The sequence below is a fragment of the Diceros bicornis genome, chromosome 1 (genome assembly GCF_020826845.1).
Source record: "Diceros bicornis minor isolate mBicDic1 chromosome 1, mDicBic1.mat.cur, whole genome shotgun sequence".
In the NCBI taxonomy this organism is placed as follows: Eukaryota; Metazoa; Chordata; class Mammalia; order Perissodactyla; family Rhinocerotidae; genus Diceros; species Diceros bicornis.
This window is the reverse complement of record NC_080740.1, coordinates 44,088,464-44,109,752: the sequence shown is the minus strand read 5'-3', so window position 1 is coordinate 44,109,752 and position 21,289 is coordinate 44,088,464. Positions and strand designations below refer to the sequence as shown.

Below are 21,289 nucleotides of genomic sequence, written 5' to 3'. Positions count from 1 at the left end.
ATAAGATCCCTGCGTCTCTCCACATCTGAGTTAATTTCTCCCCAGGTCACTCATTCCAAAACACCTTTTCCAACCTTGTGATGCTCTTCCAACAGGCCAGGAACACGCCCATTTTGGGGGCCTTGATACTACTAGTCCAGCTGCCTGGAACATTCTTCTCACAACTAACACATAACTTGTTCCTTCACTTCCTTAAGTCTTTGCCCAAAGGTCACCTTCCCAGTAGGGCCTACCCTGATCACTCTCTACATCACTCATCACCACTTGACAAACTTTTTATTTACTCATTTACTTGTTGGTAATCTGTCTCCCTCTACTAGAATTTAAGCTCCATAAGGGCAAGAATTCTTGTCTGTTGTGTTCACTGCTGTATTTGCAGTAATTAGCAAGGACACTAGCCCACAGTAGGTTTTCAATAAATATTTGAGCAAAGAATGAATGAATGAACGAATGAATGAATATTTAGACTCTGTGCTATGTATTTTAGAACTCTAGGCTTTGATATGTTTACTCTCAACATTCCTCAACACGTGCACACCACAATAATATCTTCAGAGTCTGTAGCAGGTTGTATTAAAGGAGGAAGCAGAGGGCATTACAGGATTTCTGGAATCCTGTCGGATCAAATTCTGTACTTTAGAAGGTGAGGTTATCTCAAGGTTCTAATGTACAGACAGGCCCATGTCAGCAGATCGGGGGGGCTGACACTGGTTCCTTTCTTTGTGTGGATCTAGAAGTAGTTTTAGAGAAGCTGAGGCAAGGAGCCATCCTGGGAGGAGAGCATACTGGCCTCCATATCCATATCTGCCTCTAACACCAACCGCACACTCAGGTCCAATGCTGAGATTTTGTCCTATGAAAACAGACACTCCCTCAAACAGGAGTATCACTGCAGAAAAGAAACTTTCCAATGGAAACTTGGGAAGTAAGAGGAATGTACTATATGTCCAAAGATTCATGTTTTGATTTGAGATTGATTTGGGGTTAGGATAAAGGAGAAAAGGAAAGTTGATAGTAATATGCTTTTTGAGGATTCTATTTTCTTACAAAGAAAATAAAGACAACATGGAAAAGAAATATCTGATCATCAGCATTTTGATCAGTAGTAATATGAGCATTTTTTATTGGAGTGTGTATGAGAGAGAAAGAGAGAAAATAAGTAGAGAAAGAAAAAGTTAAATAACACTTTTTTTCAAAATCAAGTTTCTTAAATAGATCTGTTCTTTTTCTGTTGCATAATACCAGATTATCAGTTCACAGATTAGTCAATTCGGTGACAAGAAAAAATAGCATCATTGAAACCAGTGTTTTTCACTGAAGCATATCAGAATTATCCAATTCTTTTCCAAATACTAGAAATCACCTTATAATATTTTCCAAAGAATTGACAAAACAAAGAAATAAAGTTTAAGTAAAAATTGCTGCCAGTTTGCATTTGCCTAGATGTTAGATTATTTTTTAAAGATAATGATTCCCATAGTAATAAAGATAGAAGAAAATTACATGGTTCATTTTAGACTAAGATATTTAGAGAGACACAAATTCCTCAGTCATGTCTACGATGTTTACCACCATTCCTCATTCCAGTGAGTACTTAGGAGGGAGCACACCCAATTGACTAGAGGGGTGTTACTCCTGATTAAACACCATTGTTTTCTCATTATTTCATTTTTTTATGTGTGTGAGGAAGATCAGCCCTGAGCTAACATCCAATGCCAATCCTCTCCTTTTCTTTTTGCTGAGGAAGATTGGCCATGGGCTAACATCCATGCCCATCTTCCTCTACTTTATATGGGACGCCACCACAGCATGGCTTGACAGGTGGTGCATCAGTGCGCTCCCGGGATCCGAACCCGCGAACCCCGGGCCACTGAAGCGGAACGCGCACACTTAACTGCTGTGCCACAGGGCCGGCCCGTCGTTATCTCATTTTTGCATGCAGTGTGACTCCAGCAAGACTGTGCAAACCTTCAGAGCAGAAGTTTTATTTCATGCTGCTCTTATAACCCCATAAGGTGGTGAGCATAGAACCAGAAACACAGTAGGCGTTCAGTAAATACCAGCTGCCTTAACATTGCTGCCAGCGATTATTTAAATTTAAGGGGAAGGTTTTGAAATTGCGAACAGGCAAAGAAGGATTGGCCTGTACAAGTCAAAACACGTTGTGAAAAAGCAAAGAACATCTAAGGAAGAGAAAATGATGGAACCGACTTGGGCACATTGGTGTTCTGTATCAAAGTGACCTGCATTTCAGGAATTTCAAACAACACTCTTAAAAAGTTAGCTTTCAAATAGGTATTTTGAGATGTGAATTCAGAGCCAAAAGAAATTCTTACAGTTTTCATCCTGGGCAATGCATTGTAAGGGGATCCCAAAGAAAGACGTATAGCTGTCATTGTACCACACCAGAAGCTCGGTACCCCTGGGAATATCTATACAGGCTCGGTAGAATATATTCGACCTATTCAAAACAAAAGAAAACCCAGCTTAGTAATAGGTAGGATTCACGTGCCCCCATCCGCATTTTTATTGCCCCGAGAAAAGTTCCACCCAGCTCCACCTAAACAGTTTCTGTTTGTAATAAAATCTGCACCCACCTTATCATTCCCAGCAACCAATTACAGCCTGTAACCCAGTATGATAAACAGCTCACAGTTTATTTCCACAGTGTCCCTCCACAGAATGTCTTGGCTGAAAAGACAGATATTTGGCCCAGGAGAAAGCCGAAAGAAAGAGTTCATTTAAAAAAAAAAAATTCCATCTCACACTGATGAGAAAATTCTCTCTTGGAAAATTGCAGACACTGGTGCCTCAACCTCAAATATAAATTAATACTATTGATTTCTTATTTGAAGGAAAAGCATTATGTGTATTCTTGCAACTTGGCACTGGGAGTTCCCAAATTTGTAATAAAATTAAGCAGCTTTGTGACATTAGGACTGAGAGAAAAAAATCTTCCCCATTGCCTTTCTTCTAAAGTTTGATACGAGAGAAGAGAAAAACTCTCTTATGTGAAATGGATAGAAGTTCAATAAATACAAGAGGAGCACTTTACTCTGGCTGAGAGATTACACTCTGAAATGATAGCATGAAGGGACCAAGAAATAAACATATTTTTTATAACAGCTTTGGTACTGTAAAGAAAAATCTACAGATTAAAAAAACTGCAACTGGTTTTCTCAATGAAGAATTGCTACAAATATTAGCCTCAAGTTCAAGATAAAAGTGTTTAGGGTTGGTGGGCCTTAAATTTAGCCTTTCTGTAAGGAATTGGATGTAGCAGGGCAATTTGTTCCTTGTACAACACTGCAGACATAAGGCAAATCCTTCACCACATTTTTCACGGCAGTGAGATATGCACTTGTCAACATATTTTGTCACCACAAAGTGGCTCTTGGCAATAGGATCATAAAGATCAATAAAAAAGTGCAGATTCTCAATATTTTACTTGCAGCTGCAAAAATTTCATTTATCTTGTTATTTTCCTTACTTGCTGCCATTCTGTCTCATGAGGGCACTGCTAGCTAAGCAGAATGTTTTTCCCAACATTCTATGAATATCTGACAAAAACTCCAGCCAGTTGTCCGGACCTCACTACTCTTCCTCCCTCCGCATCTCCAAGAGCTGTGCGTTTTATTAATTCTTTCCACTGCTACATAAAAAAATCAAAATTGGAGCTGAGCTATAAATCACTGGCATCTCCTAACTTGAGAAAAATTGAGTCTACTCTGTACTTCACCCTTGTAACATTTCATCTCTCGGTTTGGCTTCTCTTCATATAAACACAGCGCCCGGCAAATGAATGTGCTAAAACCAAATGACACACTTTGCCGCTGAAAGAGCAGAACTGTTTTTGAGCAATGGGTGGTCTTCTGAGGCACGGAGTCCGCCGAAAGGGAAAAAAAAAAATGTGTAAGCATACACCGTTCCTTACAAGCGGGCAGAGCTTCCAAAACTCGCAGAAATCTCTGCATGTTGAAGCACATCAAAGGGATTTTTCCCTTTTCAGATAATATTTCCCTTGCTGACATGTATTTAGTATTGTGGTTGGATGACTCATAAAGATAGCTTCATGGCGTCCCAACGCAGTTGAAGCAGAACACATGCCAACAAACATTATTGTCAGCCTCAAAATAAAAACAAAACGTTCAGCTAAGGGTCAATCAATCAAGGGCGCTTTGAAGAAAATTCCATTTAGATATTACAAATCATAACAGAATGAATCTAAACCAGCTGACTTTTTGTGAAGAGGACATTCATGTACAATAAAAATTAGGCTGGCTCTTCAGGGTCCAACTTTTCTATTTTCTTACTCTTGGACGTGGTCACTGGTGATGGATGCCAGTTTTCTAAATTGTGTTTTTGTAGTTCATTTTATAAAGATCTGAAGTAATCGAAAACAGATCGGCAGAGAGAACTTGAAGCTGAAGCACCATCATGAAAGGGGAGCTATAAAAATCCACTTAATATTGACAGATAGGTAATGACTTACTCATGCCCACCTTCCTCTTAGGGGGTTCTTGTCTTCCCAGATTCAGAATTCGCCTCAAGGGCTCCCCGGGTGCTCATTACAGAACCAGCCAAACTATCTCTTGCTGAATGGGCGAGCACAATCTTTACTAATTTTCTAGCTCCAGCTTCATAAAAACTTCATGACAGAAATGCAGCTGCAGTAAAGGTGAGTAAAGCCCATACATAGCAGTGTAACCAAACACCATTGCGTACTATTTCATTTAAATCATTATTTAATGAAATATAACTGCCCAGGAAACCAAGGCAGGGAGTCACATGCTGCTCAAATATGTGCCTTTTGAATTGGAGACCATGCCAGATTTGTGCAGCCTTTAAGCTATAAGAATAGAGCTTTTTTTTTTAAAGCCTTCATTTCTAAAAACCGAAAAAAAAAAAAAAAAGCAAAGGAAAATAAATAACCATAGGCAGGACTCCAAGTTGCCGAGCACAGGGCCTTCTGCTTTGATGTGTCTGTGGTGCCTAATAAAGCTAAACAGTTGCTTCTGATTCTAAAGGGAACACGGCTGTTTATAACTGAGGTCATATATTTATATGGCACATGTTTTCGAGGGATTTTGAGAAAAGAAGGCTTAATGGTAGGGCTTTTTCCTATGTGATCTGTTTTTGCCTCCCCATCTCCACTGCAACCTTCTTGAGGACTAAGTGGAAATGCTTGACCAACAGGTGCACTGAACAGATGTGGCTTAGCATCTAGGAGTCCACCTTGCTTCTCAGCCCTCCAGGGGCCCTCCTGCGAGACTGTGGGAAATGGAGGCGGCTCCACCTTGTCTTTGTGACCCTTTGGGCTTTGCCCAAACATCTCGGGAAACTGAGGGTTTCTCTATGTTCTGGAACCACCTCATCACCTGAAACCTTCTGAATTGTCGAAGGGCCAAAGCCAAATGTTTAGGCACCGTTCGAGAGATCAGGAGAGGTTATTTTGGCTCAGCCATTGCTGCTGAGCCTAACAGTTTTGGAAAAGCAGCCTTGGGAAGGTTGAGAGTTCTTGGTGTCCCATGCCTTTGTGCAAATGAAACTGTTCCCCCTGGGAGATAGCCTGAAGGTGACCGAAAGCAAAGGCTCTGAGGCTGAATCTCTGAGCTCATAGTTGTATGTGTGTACACATCCGCTGGGGGGAATCCCCCCAGTCAAAAGGTTTTCTGGGCTTGCTCAGGCCATTGTGGAAGAGCCGGTGATGATGTGGAAGGAACTTTACCATGTGCACTGAGTGAAAGAGGCCTTCTATTAGCATCTTTATTCCTGAATTCTCACGAAATTACTGTTGCAAGAACTAAGAAGATTTCGGAAACCCAGCAAAAAAACTTCGGCCAGTCCTTGCAGAGTTCTGCAGGACTCTGCGGGATTTTTTCAAAACTAGCAGCAAGCCTGAATTTGTAGATGAAAGCCAAAGGGCTTCAGCTCCGCAAGTGGAAATCAAGATATACTTTACCTGTACTGAACTACTGTTAGATTCTGTTCTCCGCAGTGCCTTGCACATCGGATATACCTCATCCAGCTTGACTTACTAGGTTCCCCACCATCAATAAAGTGCTGTAGTGTCCCATCTTGATCATATATCTAGAGAAGAGGTCAGAAGGTCAAGCAGTTAGAACGAATCATCAGTAATCATTTTCCCTGCTTTCCTTGGTGTCTCTATGTGTCGGCTGCAGAAATTTATTGCCCTTCAGTTTGCTGGTGCTTATTGATGCTTGTGGAAACTCAACCAGAATAACAGGAAAATATTTTTTGGTGATGCAAGTCAATTATATTTTTCTTATCAAGCCAATCTTCCCTGTATTAAACATATTTGTGGTATCTCAAGGATGTGAGTGACCATGTTTCCCAAAGAATATTTAACCTATTTTGACAAGCTACTCTTAAGTAATGAGCTGCTGGATAAACAAAACAGGCTGAAAGAAGAGGCCACACTGACATGGCTGGAACATCCACATAAGAGGCCCCCAGTCTCAAACACATAACTGTTTGAAGGCATTCAGGAAGCAGTAACCGTCTGTTCAACAAGCTGAGTGGCACCTAGCAGAAGGCAGTTGGAAAGTTATGGAGCTATACAGAACTGGTCAAACAGGCTCTGATTTGGATGAAATAAATGGACTCTCAACTCGAAGAAGATGTAGGACTTCAGCTGTCGGGACCTGAAACTATTAGGAGAGGAGTCATCAAAAAAGAGAGACTCTCGAAAAGGGAGAAAAAAAATTAACTGTTTCCTATGGATTTTAAATGTCTTCACTGAGGTTGGTCTACTAACTATTGCCTTAGGTCATCTCAAGCAGATTTTCTTTCAAGATCACATTTAAGGAAATGAAACCTGCTTCAAACCAGGCAATAAGTGTGGACAAAAAGTCTTATGCGAAACAATGAGCCAGCCCAGCACATGCAGAGTCAATGCTGACAGCAGAGGCGACTGGCTTCCATTCTGAGAAATCAGGTCAGCGCTGGGCACCTTGAAGGATGTGGTATCTAGAGGAGTGGGAGATCAGGGGGTTACATATATACAGCAATTCTAGAAGGTCATCACCAGTCCTAGGGGCATCCCGGAAACAAGGGGTACAGTTCTCAGAAGGACCATGGTACAGCTGGACCTTTTCAAATAAAACCAGCAGTGGGATCCTGGTAGCTGCTGAGGTGTTCCCCAGAGCATCCTGAGAAATGGCTCTTGCTCTCGCTGATCAGCCTTTCCATTTTTCCTTTCCCAATAGACAATGAAGAATAAGTCTTACAGCGAGCCTCACTGGTTACATGTAGGCCCTAAAACTAGCACGGCCATTCATATTAATTTAGCTCGGTATTTGTATTCTGGGGGCCAAAGGGCTTAGTGATGACAGTTTCTTTCTATTATCACCAGTCATTTTAAAACAGTTGATTTTTTTTTCTTTTTTTGTGTTTCTTGAACTCATTTGTCTCCACCTCCAACCTTTCCACTAACCCCACAAATAAAAGACAGACATCAATCTAATAAAGACAATTGTTTGTGAAGTTATGACTGGGTAGCAAGCCAGAATGATTATAGCTGATAATCAACGTAGCCTGAGAAGAATGAAGAGATTCTTGGACTATATTATATTTAAGATTAATGACTTCTTTAATTCCTAGTTTTGAGATGATGGCAGAGAATGGAAACATTTCATGTGGTGAATACATCTCCTATGTGAGGAATCTAATGACAGACTTCGTATTTAGGTTTGATGACACTGTAGTTATTTTGTTGTTCTTGTTCTTGCTGTTTTTGTTTCAGGAAGCTGGTTTAAAGATTCAAAGTCTCAACCCTGAGTCTGCCGTTGACAGCCCATGCGACATTGAACAAAGCCATCAGTTCCTTAAACGCCACTGTTTATCTATAACGGAGCCAAGAATGTTGATGACCCAGCCCTCTGCCCTGTCCTTCCCCCATGAACAAACCTTCTGTGAGGGCTGCTGGTGAAAATAATAATGAAACATTTTGAGAAGTAGAATTCTCCTTTGTGTTTCTAGCCAGCATCCTCAACAGCAAGTAAAATTCTCTAACATTTATATGTAGTGGGTGCTATCTTGAGTGTTAGCTCATTTGAACAGCAGACACTAGCCAGTCAAGTCTTGAAAGTGAGTATACAAAGGGTTTCCTCCTACACTCTTGTTTCAGCAATAATCTCCTTAAACTAAGTATATAGTGACTACAGGAATCCTACAATTTTTGCCTGCCCTATGGAACTGCTACTTGCCTTGATGAAAAGTAGATGGCTATTTGTCAGTTTTTTCCCAAATATCACACAATGTAGCACACGGCATAAGGTTGAGCCTCACTGGCTTCAGCTAATACTGATATTACACTATTTTACATGAAACTGTGACAAAAATCTCACGCACCTAGTTAGATCCCATAACCGCAACCAGTCAGAGTTGAGGAAACTCATTCAACCTTGATCCTGTTCTCTCCCTCAGCCCCCAGAGCACAGCCATCACCAAATCCAGTTGAATTTGCCTCCTAAATACTTTTCTAGTGCATCTATCTCTCCCTCTCCACTGTTACCAACCTAGCCCAAACCAACTTCTTTTGCAACAGTCTCTTAACTGATCTCTCTGCAGCTTCTCCAGGCCCCTCCAAGCTAGTCTCTAAACTGTAGCCAGTGGGATCTTTCAAAACACAAATCTCATTATATCCATTTTCTCCAACTCCCCCGCAAAATAAAAGCTTCACAAATGTCATAAAATGTCAAGTCAAAACAACATATATTCACAGCATATGGGACTTCCTCCAGGGGGCTCATCATGCTAATAGGGCAGCACCTCCCACCAGAGTTATTTAAGGAAGCCAAAAGTGTGTGCCAAACTTTGCGTTTGGCTCAAGACAACCCTGGGCCCTTTCTGGTCCGTGTTGCCAAAATTTAACATTTAAACTCAGTGTTTCATGAAAGTGAAACAATGGGCCAGAAGGCACTGATGCCTATTTCTGTTCGTTCTTTTAGAGGGAGAACAAAATTGGGAAAACCAGGATACCCAAATGTGAGCATTGAATAGGAACTAAAGAAGACATCTCAGAGAAGCTCCAGGTACTCACGTGGGCCCTGTCATTACTCTCCATCATTAGCTCCATTTTGTTTCCATTTAAGAGCTCAGATTTACAAAAAGAGGGGGGACAACTCCGCATGTAACTGAACTATACAAGGACGCTGAGCCTGAATCCACCTACTGTACCAGTAGGGGCTTCCTCCCAGGAGAGAAGGATCCACGAGTGGGGAAATGTTTCAACAAGCTTCAGTCTAGAGCAGCAGCAACAAGTTCAAGTTCAGGAAGTTTTTCTTGGAGGTGGCATTAACATCTACATTTGCGTGACACTAAAACGAAATTTTAAGTTAGATACCTAATAGTTTAAAAAACTTGAGGAATTTAAGGAGATGAATTAATGCCAAGACCAACAGTTATTTTGTTTCCATTTCTTTTCAAAAGATTTAAAATAAGCAGAAAAATATCAAAAATCATGTAGAAAGTTTAGACAATCCCCTCAGGACCTATGAAAATGTCGAGAAGATAAGAAATTTTTATTCATTCAAAAGGTGAGAATAAAGGCAAGAAAGTCAAATTTAGGTTAAGGGAAAGATTTATTCTGAAAGAACGCTTGAATAAGGCATAGTTTTGCAGAAAGCTGTGCACTTTATTCTGATTGAACATGAACAACCTAAGTTTTAATATTTGCTCTGTTCTTTCTAGGGAAACTGAACAAACGACCCTCTGGAGGTAAAAGAAATACATGTAAAGAAACACACAGGACATTTGGTGGGAAGAAGGTTAAATTCTGCAATGGAAGATCCTAAAAACTGTAGAAAGTATATTTGGCATGTTTGTTTTAGAAAGTTAGTTCCAGCATTGCTGAAAAGGAATATAAAATGGCGCAGTCACATTGGAGAACATTTTGGCAATATCGAAATAAAGTTGACAATGCATATATCCTATGACTCAGCAATTTCACTTCTAGGAACTTGCTCGAATGAAACTCTGATACATGTGCCTCAGGAGACAAGTTCAAGGGCATTCATTGTAGCACTGTTTGTAATAGTAAATAATTAGAAATAACGGAAATATCCATCATCAGAAGAACAAATAAATTGTGGGTTTATTTATTCGATAAAATAGTATAAAACACTTAAAATGAATTAACTAGATCTGTTTGTATTAAGATCCAGTTGGTACAGACAAATATCAAAAATAATGTTGATTGAGAAAATCAGGTTGCAGATTGATGCATATGATACCATTTGTTAACATTTCAAAATATACAAAATAACACTGAATAGTATATTTTATAATAGTGTATATTGTAATGTACAGATAGCAATCTACCTACCTGTACACATCCATACATATAGGAAAATTCTTAAAAGACACACTAGAAGGACTCATGATAACTTGATCAGAGTGCTGGGCTTGGGAAAGAAGAGAATGAAAGGAAAACAAAGGGAACTAACATTTTATTTGAAATGCCTCATTTCTCTTAAAAAAATTCTGAAGGAAATATGGCAAAATGTTAACACTCACTTTTTCAATGGCCTGTATATTGGCATTTATATATTATACTTTGTGCTTTTCTGGTTTTTTTCCAAAAAATCAAAAAGAGAAAAATAAACGAAAAGAACACCTAGCCATTTATTTCTTTGTAGTTCAGTTTTTGCACGTGTTGTTAAAATAGAGAAGCTGACTATCTTACCCAAGGTTAAAGACTATATCTGTGTTATCCTCCTGAAAAAATATTTGGAATAAGTATCACTACATTATCAGCCACTGATTTCTTTTGTGATTGTTGTTGTTGCTATTTTAAAACCATTGTTTTTTGGTCTGTACTTTCTCTTTTATCTTATATCAATGGAAGTAGAAAGATAAGTAAGGGGAAGAGCTAACTGTTACCTTTTTAAGGGGATTTTTAGTTTTCAATCCAATAATATTTACTGGGATGCTGCACATGTGGTTGAAATAATCATCACACAAATTCTCACTCATTGCAAACCGTGCACGGCAGTAACTGAAAACCACCACGTGAAAGGCATTTTATTGCAATTCTAGATATCAGGAAGCACCACTCTCTCCCACAATCTTATTATCCTAGAACAAGAATCTAGTTTAAATGAGCACAGCATGAGTAAAAAATGCCCCAGTGCTGTGTGTTATAAACACGGGTCATGAATGGCTTGTCCACAGCTTTGTCATTTATAAAAGCTGCCAACTTACATTAACAGTAATAATAATCATAGGACAATGTAAGTCAGTGACTGACTTGGGCCCATTTTAACATAATAGCAAAAAAAACATCTTTTGAATGATAGGAATTTGTGTATATTGGTGGCTCTGAGCAATCTGTTTCTTTAAAGCAAGATTTGCAAACTAGCGGCTCTCAGGCTGAATTCAGACAATTGACCCACTTTGGTTTTCTTCCACGGTGTTTTAAAAATTTGGAAATTTTACCTAGTTTTTCTTGAAAAAAAATCAAAGGATGGGACCCTAATCTCTGCAATAATCCACTGAAGCTGAGAAAAAGAAGGTGGTTCCCTTTAGATGAGCCATGTGCTTTTCTAGTTCTCCATAGTCTCTACCACTCCCTATTGTCTTACATGCTCCTTATTTCACTAATTTACTTACCTGCTTGGCCTTATTAAGCATTTAAGTTTGTAATCCCAGCTGTAAAGGAATTATTGCTACCACTGAAAATCACTCCGTTACAGCTGGGGGCACTTTCAAGCAAAACCATTTGAACCCATAGCCTGGAAACATTGCAAACATTCATCACTCCTGTGCTGCCCAGAAGCCATCATCATCTAACAGAATCCAAGCTTTACTGTGCTGTAGTTTTCCAAGAAGTGGGAGAGCAGAGAAGAGAGGTCATTTCTTTCATTTTTACCAGCAGAGGCTATCAATGATCTTTGTAAGCAAGAGATCTCCTTTAATTCAGTCTTAAACATAATTCCGCTATAAAAACAGATAAAAAGAAAGGCTACCAGGCACCCCACCAGCTCAACTAACCTCACCCTCGCTCTCTGAGGCAGTTCCTGGAATGTCACCAAGAGCCTGCAGTGAACTGGGGGACCCTGTTTGAAAAACCACAGGCAGAGCACTTCCTCCAGTAGACAGGCCTCCATGAAGATATCAGTCACCAATTCTTCTGCTAGAACGCTGAGCATCTTGGCTAAATTTAGAGACCAGGAAAATCAGATTTGGAAGGGACCTCAGAGACCATCTGTTCCAACCTGATTAGTTTATACATAAGGAAATGAGGTCTCCAAAAGTTAGCGACTTAGACAAAGTGAGACGACTAGTCAGTGGCAGAATGGGGCCTCATCTCCAGGCCTCCTCACAACCTTCCATCCCTCTGCCTTCCCATGGGAGGCCCCCCCTCACCTCATTTAATCCTGAAAATACCCTGAAGACAGCCAATGACCTTAAACAAAAGGAACTTGAGTTACAACTTAAACATTAATCCTCTCCTCCCAGAACCTAGGTCCCTGAATTTTGGCATGGGGAAAAAAAAAGACCCAAAGGTTTTATGTGAAAAGGATTAGCCAACTTTCAGGGAGTATGGAGACATCTCAGGCTCCCTCTCCTGTGTTTCCATACCTGGCATGTCCCTGTGCCAAGGCCCCAGACACCAGCATTTGGCCGTGTGCTGAAATGCCAGCCTCCTTTAGTTTTCACTGAGCAGCTGACGTGACGGAGCATATTTTATGCTCAAACTTCTAACACAGGGCCCAGCACATAGGAGGAACTCAAAAGATGCTGAAGTGAACTGAATTCTCACAATAATTCTATAGCTTCTTAAAGATCTTAGATTTTATTCAAAGCTTGAGAAGAAATAACCACTAAATTCAACTAAAACTTTATTCTAAGCACTAACAACTAAGGCTTTTTTAAAGAAAATATCACATCCTCCTTGAACCTAACTTCTTTCAAGTCTATGAAATGCAAAGCTGAATTTCATATGATGATTAAAATGTAATCAACAATTACCACAGAAAAGGGCTGAGACGAGGTCTTTGGGAGTTTTCCCGTTTAGACCTGAGAACCCAGCACTGTCTTAAGTCCTTTCACAGCACCTGGAGGATCCAGGAAAGACCAGATACAAAGATGGTTTCTCGGACCATCTTTGTATCTGGACCTCATCTACCTATTCTCCACACGGAGCCTTTACAGGGCCCCATCTTTCTGCAAAATTCAGAAAATCAGGGTTTCAATAACAAGTAATTTAAAATTATTAATTTGAGAAACTCAACTGAAAAATATACTGTTTGCCAAGATGGATTAAAATGTTTTACTGTGAGATTCCTCTGTGTCAGGAGGGAGAGGTAGAATATCTTGTGGCTCATGGATAGCCACACAACTAATAATAACATTATTGACTGAAAGAATAATTCTTGACTGTTTTGACTGTGAAAAGTTAAAAACCAGAATACCTCTGTTGCTAAATAAAAGATTTTACTTTTAATAGCATGGCCGATACAGAAGACTTTCTTAAGTATTACCAGTGAAGACACAATCGAAGTTACTCCAGTCAGGAGTGAGCAGAGAGGGCAGAGGGCAGAGGTTAAGAGCATGCATGTGGGTGTCAGCTCCACCTCAGGTAGCCACGTGACTTTGGGCAGTTGCTTAACCTCTTGAAGAAGCTGAGAACTTCTTTGAAAAAATGGTGCTAATGATAGTCCCTATGTCAAAGGGCTGACACGACAATCAAATGAGCTAGGATATGTACAGGACTTACATCAGTGCTGGGCACACAGTAATTATAATTAGATGGGAAATGTCAGCCCAGCCACAATCTACTAAGCTGCTCGTGGACACTGACCATGGATAATACATGCAGTGTATGCAAACTCTTTATTACCAAGACCAGACTGTAAGCTCATAGAGGGCAGGAATGTATTTTAAATATTTTAAAATTTTCCCTGTAGGTACCTTACACAAGGCTCTGTACATACGAGGAAGTCAGCTCTTGTTGAAAAAGAAAGAGACAGAGAGAAAGAGAAAGAAGAAAAAATTGGGGATGACATAAGGAAAGTATAGGAGTAAATCAGTCATTCTACCTTATGTTTTTATCTCCCAGATGAGTTTATCAAAAAATAAAACAAAACATAAAAAATGCTGAATGAATGTGAATACTATCTAGAAAACAATAAGGACGCATTTCTACAGTCCTACATTTTCCATTTCCTAAATTTAATCTGTCTTCAGTTTAATGCAGTGTTATAAAAATGTTATCCAGAAGACAAAGGCACCCACCACACTGAGTATTCCTGAGCATATCTATAATTAACAGGTAGTTATTACAAGTGTTTTAATTAATTCTGGCTTCAGGACCCCAACAGCCCTCTCACTGAACATCACCTACCATGGAGGATTGCCTGACCTCTGAAGTCACTGATGCTTCTGGCCTGAGGAGGCCTCATCTCTACACGAACGCTGAATACGGTCAAGGTAGGTGAGCTTTCTGTGCAATCAAAGTACCTAGATGAGGAGCAGGGGACATTTGTGGATGGTAGCCTGGAGCATCAGATCAATAGGGAGCACTGTCAGCCAGGGCTTCCAGGCACTGCTTCCCAATCTAGAGAGGAAGACAGCAAGAACCACACCACTGTGGTCTCCTAACTTCTTCACTTTTAAACTTTCAAATCAAGCTAAATCAAGGCTTGAGAAGAGAGACCACAAAGCCATACTTTAAAAATCAGCGAAAGCCTCTGCCTCCACCTTAAAACAAAGAACAAGAGCTAATGACCAGAGCATACACATTTGTGAGGGATTTTAGTTTATAAAATACTTTCACAGGCTTATGCGATCTTTATAACTGACCTAGAAGGTAGGCTGGAACATTATTCCGTTTTACAGACAAGAAACCTTGGGCTGGGAAAGGTGAAATGAACTTCCGGCAGTCATGCAGTTGGTGAGGGAGTGTGACAAGGATGAAACCCTCCTGAATCACAGGCGACCAGGTTATTGCTTTTTTCGTCACATCCCATTTGTCTTATCAGGAAGAAATAGTAGTGCTTTTGCTTTAAAAGCATATGAAATTCTCCAAATGAGGGCCATAAAAATGTTCATAATGATTAACAATGTCATTTATCAAACATGTTCCTATTTTCAGAGCAAATGTCAATTTAGTGAGAATTACTTAATCTGTTAGTCAAATTTACACAAAGTAACCATGCAATGGATACAGACACAACTCCCCAACTCTATGTAAAACCACTTTCCTGCCACTGGCAATGTGCCATAATGACCAGGAACAGCAAAAAACAGGCAAGGCATAAGTCTGTGGATAAAGATGCATATTTTACAATGAAAGCTTCTTCACTAAAGCAAATACCAGCTAGTGTGTCCATATTTGTTTGTGTTCAGTTTTTCAACTTCTTTCTCAAATATATAATACTATACGTTTTTTCATTTCAATAATTTCTGCCTCCTCCCTCCATTAGAATTAACTTATTTTGTTATTATTTCTAATAAGAAAACTCTTTCCTCTCACTTTGGTTTGGAATATTTGGAATGTTTGGAATGCCAAGATTTTAAGATGAGGCTTCCAAGGTCAAGTAATAAATGCCCCATAAAATAAATGAGTAATGGTTATATACACCATTGCTGTATTTTCAGTAATGCTGATATAAAGCTATATACTGTACTTTGTCAATTCACATTCATCAAGTTCCAGAAATATTAGAAAATCATTAGAGGTTTATGTTGAGTTTGCAGATAATACTAACATATAAGTCAAGACTGAAATATGGTAATCAGAAAAACAGTTGAAAAGTGTCAATAAACTGTAAAACACCATGGCAGTGTTTGTGAAGCCTGCATCAGAGAGCCGGCCATGTGAAGAAATGGAAATGGGTATTTTGGTCACACTGTGGGTCAGCTGCTGCTAAGTGTCAGGCTAGCAGAGGAGAGTGGGTGACTCGGAAGATTCCAGCCCGGAGCTCCCAAGAGCTATAGAGCATTTGGTGAATCCCACTTATCTCTCAGATGGAGGCAGCCGTCGATAGGAAGCCTGCCATCCATCAATCTGGAGTCTTCTTCAGACATCCTCTGTCTGTTGATCAGAGGAAGACTTTGGGGAATCAGGCTTTCATTATCAGGATTTTGTCTGTGATCTCAACAAGCCACTGAACCTTTAACTTTTCACTTGGCAGAAGCATATATGCTGGAAAAGTCCTGACAGTTCATTCATTTTGCTCGATCCTGGAGCCAGCTGATGTCTGACTGGTGAGACCCACCCTCTTTGATGTTGTACTCTTTTGAGAGTGCCCTGCTGTGAAAAAAATTTTATCCGTCCAAATTAAAGAGAAATATTTCTGCATCCAGCTGTTAGCTGTGACATGTTTGCCATTTTTCAGGGCACTGGCTTGGTGCCATCCACTGCTCTGCTGCAACCCTATCCTTTTCCCTTTCCTCTGTTACCGCAATAATATCCACCATGCACAAGTGTCTCCAGTGTCCATACAACATCAACACCAAGAAGGAAAATACTGCTAATTCCTACATTGCTAAGAGCAGCCTCAGAAATATTTTCACACAGCAATTTCTTTTTCATTTATTTTCTTCCTTTTTTTCCAAGTATTAGCACTAATGTCTTTCACAAACTGCAAAATTCTTTGACACAAGCCACCCATTTACAAATTGTTTCAATTCAGTTTTTCAATAATCCGATTTTAATTAAAGCAATCAACAAGAAGTCCTGACCTCTACTAAATATATTTACAAATGAAATGAATTTGGATCCCGGCAAAACTGGTTTCACATATACTGAGTCCACATTTAAAAATGGACATTTGTTCAGTGGAGAGAAGTCTGCATAAATGAAGAAAAACTCCTATGAAAGCTTGAATAAACATTTAGATCTAAGTAATCAAGAAAGCCTGTATCTTCTCATATTTATTAAGTGCCATTTTGGGGCTTATAAAGATTGCTGCCATGAATTGTGTCTATTATAAACAAAGGGCAGCTCACATTATTACCACGTTTTTCTCAATATACTGAGATGAATGAGTAAAACACCACAGTTTCCAGCTTCCCTCCCATTCTGGCCTTTCTCGCGCTTCTGTTGCATTTTCGCTTTTGCTGAGGTGGAAAGGGATCAGTGGCACTGGATCTCAGCATCAGAGACTCCCGCCTTGTGAGTGATCTCTGACTCTGACTAGCAAACATGCACAGCTACTATCATCCTTTCTCATATAACTGAAAGGTGGAGTAAAAAAAAATAAGCAACAACAACAACAACATGCTATGTGTGAGCAAGTATCAACTTTGGAAAATAAACCTCAGAGAAATTTGAATTAACATGGTCTTCCACTTGGAAAAACGAAGCCCTAGTTTTCTACCAAACGAGAAAGGGGGACCATTATGTTGTTAAAGTAATCCTAGAAATAATACCAGTGTGAACTGATGGGATTTGCACATTGTCTACCAAACAGTTCTACACTTGAGAACTACAAAATAACACATTGAAGTTATTGCACACACTGTGGTACACACTTGGATTCTCCATATGGTTCGTGCACTACATCTTATGGAGCACTATTTAACCCTTACTGTAATGGAAATTTCTGGTTTGCAAATTCTAGTGGGTATGACACTATATAGACCTTGGTGAAAACTATTACTGATTTTACACCTCAACGTGGTAGCTATTGAAGAATACAACTTCCAAGAAGCAGCTTGGACCAAAGCCTAGGTGCAAAGTGCCATGTTAGACAGCAGTCACATTAAATACTTAGAAGGTACTAAGTAGGGAATGTTTGTAAAGGGCCTGTCCCTAAAAAAATCAGAGAGAGGCTTTTTCCACGGATGTGTGGACAACACACAACATGCCCTAGAGCTTACCCACTTTTTTTAGCAAGAACTTTCTGAAGACACAGAATGTTTGTCCCAATGAAGTAATGGTTTCCTATGGTTTTACTTCTTTTCACAGCAGTCTACAGCTTTATTTCTTCACTGAAATGTGTCACTCTTTAAATTATTATGTTTTTCTAAGTCTACGACATTCTTTTCCTAGCCACACCAATAAAGTGTGATTGTCAGACACTCTTTATTAAGGGGAAAGTGGCCATCTGTCGAGGGGAGAAAACGTATTTTCAGATCTTAAATAATTTAGGAGACATTCCTTATGTCAAGTTGGGACACTGCTGAGCATGCTCTCAATTCCCAATTTACACCATCCTGCCCTGGATCACAGGACAACGGCAGAGATGAAGTCAACTCTCAATTTCAGGGTGCTCAAGAAAGTGAGTATGAGGGCCACAAATGGCCTAGGGTAGGCATAGTTCCAAGGGAGAGCCGCCTGAGGTTGCTGTCCTCCCAAGATAACTGCTTATAGGGAAAACTTAATGAAACTCTGAGTTTGTCCTGGAGCAAGCAACATGGCAGAGAGATGGATTTTGGCTGCTCAGAACCATTTTTCTTGAAGGAATGGCTGCACCATTGTCCAGAGGACCGAAGAAACATTTGTTTGCCATAGGTCTCCTCCTCATTAAGATCCAGGAGATGAGGCACCAAGGACAGAAGGTGATGGCGATAATGATGAGCCTCAAATGTAGACCTTTGACCTCCCAGACAGCATTCTTTCAACAAACATTTGATAAGCAGCTACTATGTGCCAGCCACTGTGCCTGGTACAAGTCATTAAAAACTTGGCACCCAGTCCTTGCCCTCAAGTAATTTACAATTCAATAGGAGACAGACACACATAAACAAATCAGAAGACATTTATTTTGGCAATACAATCCATAGATTTTCCTATCAATCTTTGGACACTTGATGTCTAGAATAGGGTTCCTGGGTGTGGGAAGGGTAATCCATTACAATTTTTCAAGAAGGACATCAGAACTTAAAGGGAGAGTGAAAGCTAGTTATTTAAACATATTTTGGATTATGGAGGCAGCATTAAACAAATGTTTGATTAAAATCCTCCAGATCATAACCTCAATGAGGGCAAAGATAAAATCTGTCTTGTTTGCCATAGCATCCCTAGTGATTAACACAGAGCTTAGCACACTATAGTTCCATAAACGTCTGCTGGTTAGTTGGATGGATGGATGGATGGATGGATGGATGGATGGATGGATGGATGGATGGGTGGATGGAGGTGTGGATGGATGTGTGGATTGGTAGGTAGATGAATGGATGGACAGCAGAATGATACAGATCAAAGGACAGGATACCTTCTAGGTACTCAAGCATTAAGGACCAGACCATGTCTCTTTTCTCTGGGCCAATCCAGCTAAGGCAGAGTAGAAGATCTAACTGGGAGAATTTTAAGGGATGCAACACTGCCTGAAAAAGTGTGCTTTGCCTCACTGGCTAAAATTAACACTTCCTTTATTATTTTTTTTCCCCTTAATTCTTTGTTTCTCTTATTTCAGCTTTATTGAGGTCTAACTGACAAATAAGATTATAAGATATTTAAAGTGTATATCATGGTGATTTGATATATTTATACATTTTGAAAGAATTCTCCCCTGCTCATCTAGTAATTAACACATCCATCACTTTATTTATCTATTTATTTAGAGTGAAAACATTTAATTTCCTTTAAAAATGCCCCAACAGTTGGGCCAGCCCTGTGGCCTAATGGTTAAGTTTGGCGTGTTCCGCTTCGGCGGCCCAGGTTCGGTTCCCAGGTGCAGACCTACACCACTCATCAGCAGCCATGCTGTGGTGGTGACCCACATACAAAACAGAGGTAGACTGAAACAGAGGTAGACTGGCACAGATGTTAACTCAAGGCTAATCTTCCTCAAGCAAAAAGAGGAACATTGACAACAGATTTTAGCTCAGGGCGAATCTTCCTCAGAAAAAAAAAAAATGCCCAAATCTCTGTAGAGTTGAGGCTGCTGCAGAGCAGCTGGATGGAGACTTCAGTCAATGGTGAGGCCAGAGGCCTGGCATGTACCTGCCTCTCTGCAAATGTTGGTCCCTCCTCCCATCCCCACCCCCAAAGTGTCCCCTGCTGAGAGTTATTGTTACTATCCCTAGTCTTCCCTTTAGGTGACTCTTTTTCTGCCCTCCACCATGCTTCAATCCCTCTCTTCGGGGCCCAGTGCTCGCTCTCATCAGGATCCTGGTAGTTGTGACTTAACACCTAGTTGTGAACCTAGGTCAGGGTGCCACTCCTGAAATAATATTTGCATTTTGAGCTTTATCTTCAAGTGAGGCTTGAAAAGGGATATATCCTTTTAAAGGAATTTGAAGTACCATAGTAAGGGCTGAAGTCATCCTGAGGAGGACAAATGACCATTCCTGGATCCTCTGATTGCACAGATGGTTCGTTTGGTCCTTGTAGAGATCCAGGGTGCGGCCACTACTGTGCAGCTGCAGTCCCAGGACAAGAGCACAGAAGAAGCTCAGAGAAGAAGGCAAGGGATTCTGGTGACGGGGCAACTCCAGCTCCTCCTGCAGAAGAGTTTCTTGCAGATCCTCTCCACGGGGTGCCAGCAGGGCCATTCGGCCTCACTTGCACAAAGAGCCTCAAATTGAGACCTTTGAAGTCATTTCCAAATGAGGTTATACATACAATCACAGAGATAGACTGACAGGATTAAAAGAAGAAGGCCTTCTTTGACCACTAAACTTGAGTCCTTTGACCAGACCACACTGCCTGTAGTGAGCCATAAATTAACATTTTTATAAATCCTGTAATTAACTTATGAATAGCACAATTATATGTTTCCAGTATTAAAAGCATTAAGTTGTTAAAGGTAAACCTTTAAAGTATACCACTGTTTTTGTAACCCTGTCTTGGCATTTTTTCATTTTTTCGATATATCAAGGGTCTCAAAAAACGGAAGTGGCCCAGGCCTCTAAACAGCCCTGGTTTGGGCGTATTTATAAAGCTCCTAGCGATGGGACATGGTGCTTTCCCACAGAGAGATAACCCTGTGTTCCTGGATAGGCAGTCAAGTCCACAAGGCATGATTCCCCGGAAATCCAACTAAGAGATCCAGTAAACCTGAACGTCTGGGGCATGAGGTTTGCAAATCCTCTGGTTAGCAGAGGTATAACTAATGTCAACACCCAAAGAAAAGCAACCACCTCATTTCCACATTGTTATAACCAGAATGCTTCCTAATTTTTAGACAAGACTTAAGAGTCCCTTCTTTCCACAGGAAATATCTGTGGGCTGAAAGGAAAGAATGGAAAGAAATCTCTTATACTGGGATCCTTTGAGAGATTCCAGCCTAGGCTACAAACACCTTGAAATCTTAAGAAAATGGTGTATATGCATATAAGTAATCTTCTGGGGGAGAAGGCTCATAGCTTT

At 40.2% G+C, this 21,289-nt stretch overlaps 1 protein-coding gene across 2 annotated transcripts in view; it reads right to left on the bottom strand.

Annotated features, from left to right (window-relative positions):
- PRDM6 (PR/SET domain 6) overlaps positions 1–21,289 on the bottom strand; it is a 98,068-nt gene that overhangs the window by 26,431 nt on the left and 50,348 nt on the right. For both annotated transcript variants that reach the window (XM_058539357.1, XM_058539348.1), the window contains 2 exons: positions 5,963–6,090; positions 2,337–2,461 (listed from right to left, as the gene is read on the bottom strand). In XM_058539357.1, the coding sequence (XP_058395340.1) occupies positions 2,337–2,461; positions 5,963–6,090 (253 nt within the window). The remainder of the gene's footprint in view (positions 1–2,336; positions 2,462–5,962; positions 6,091–21,289) is intronic.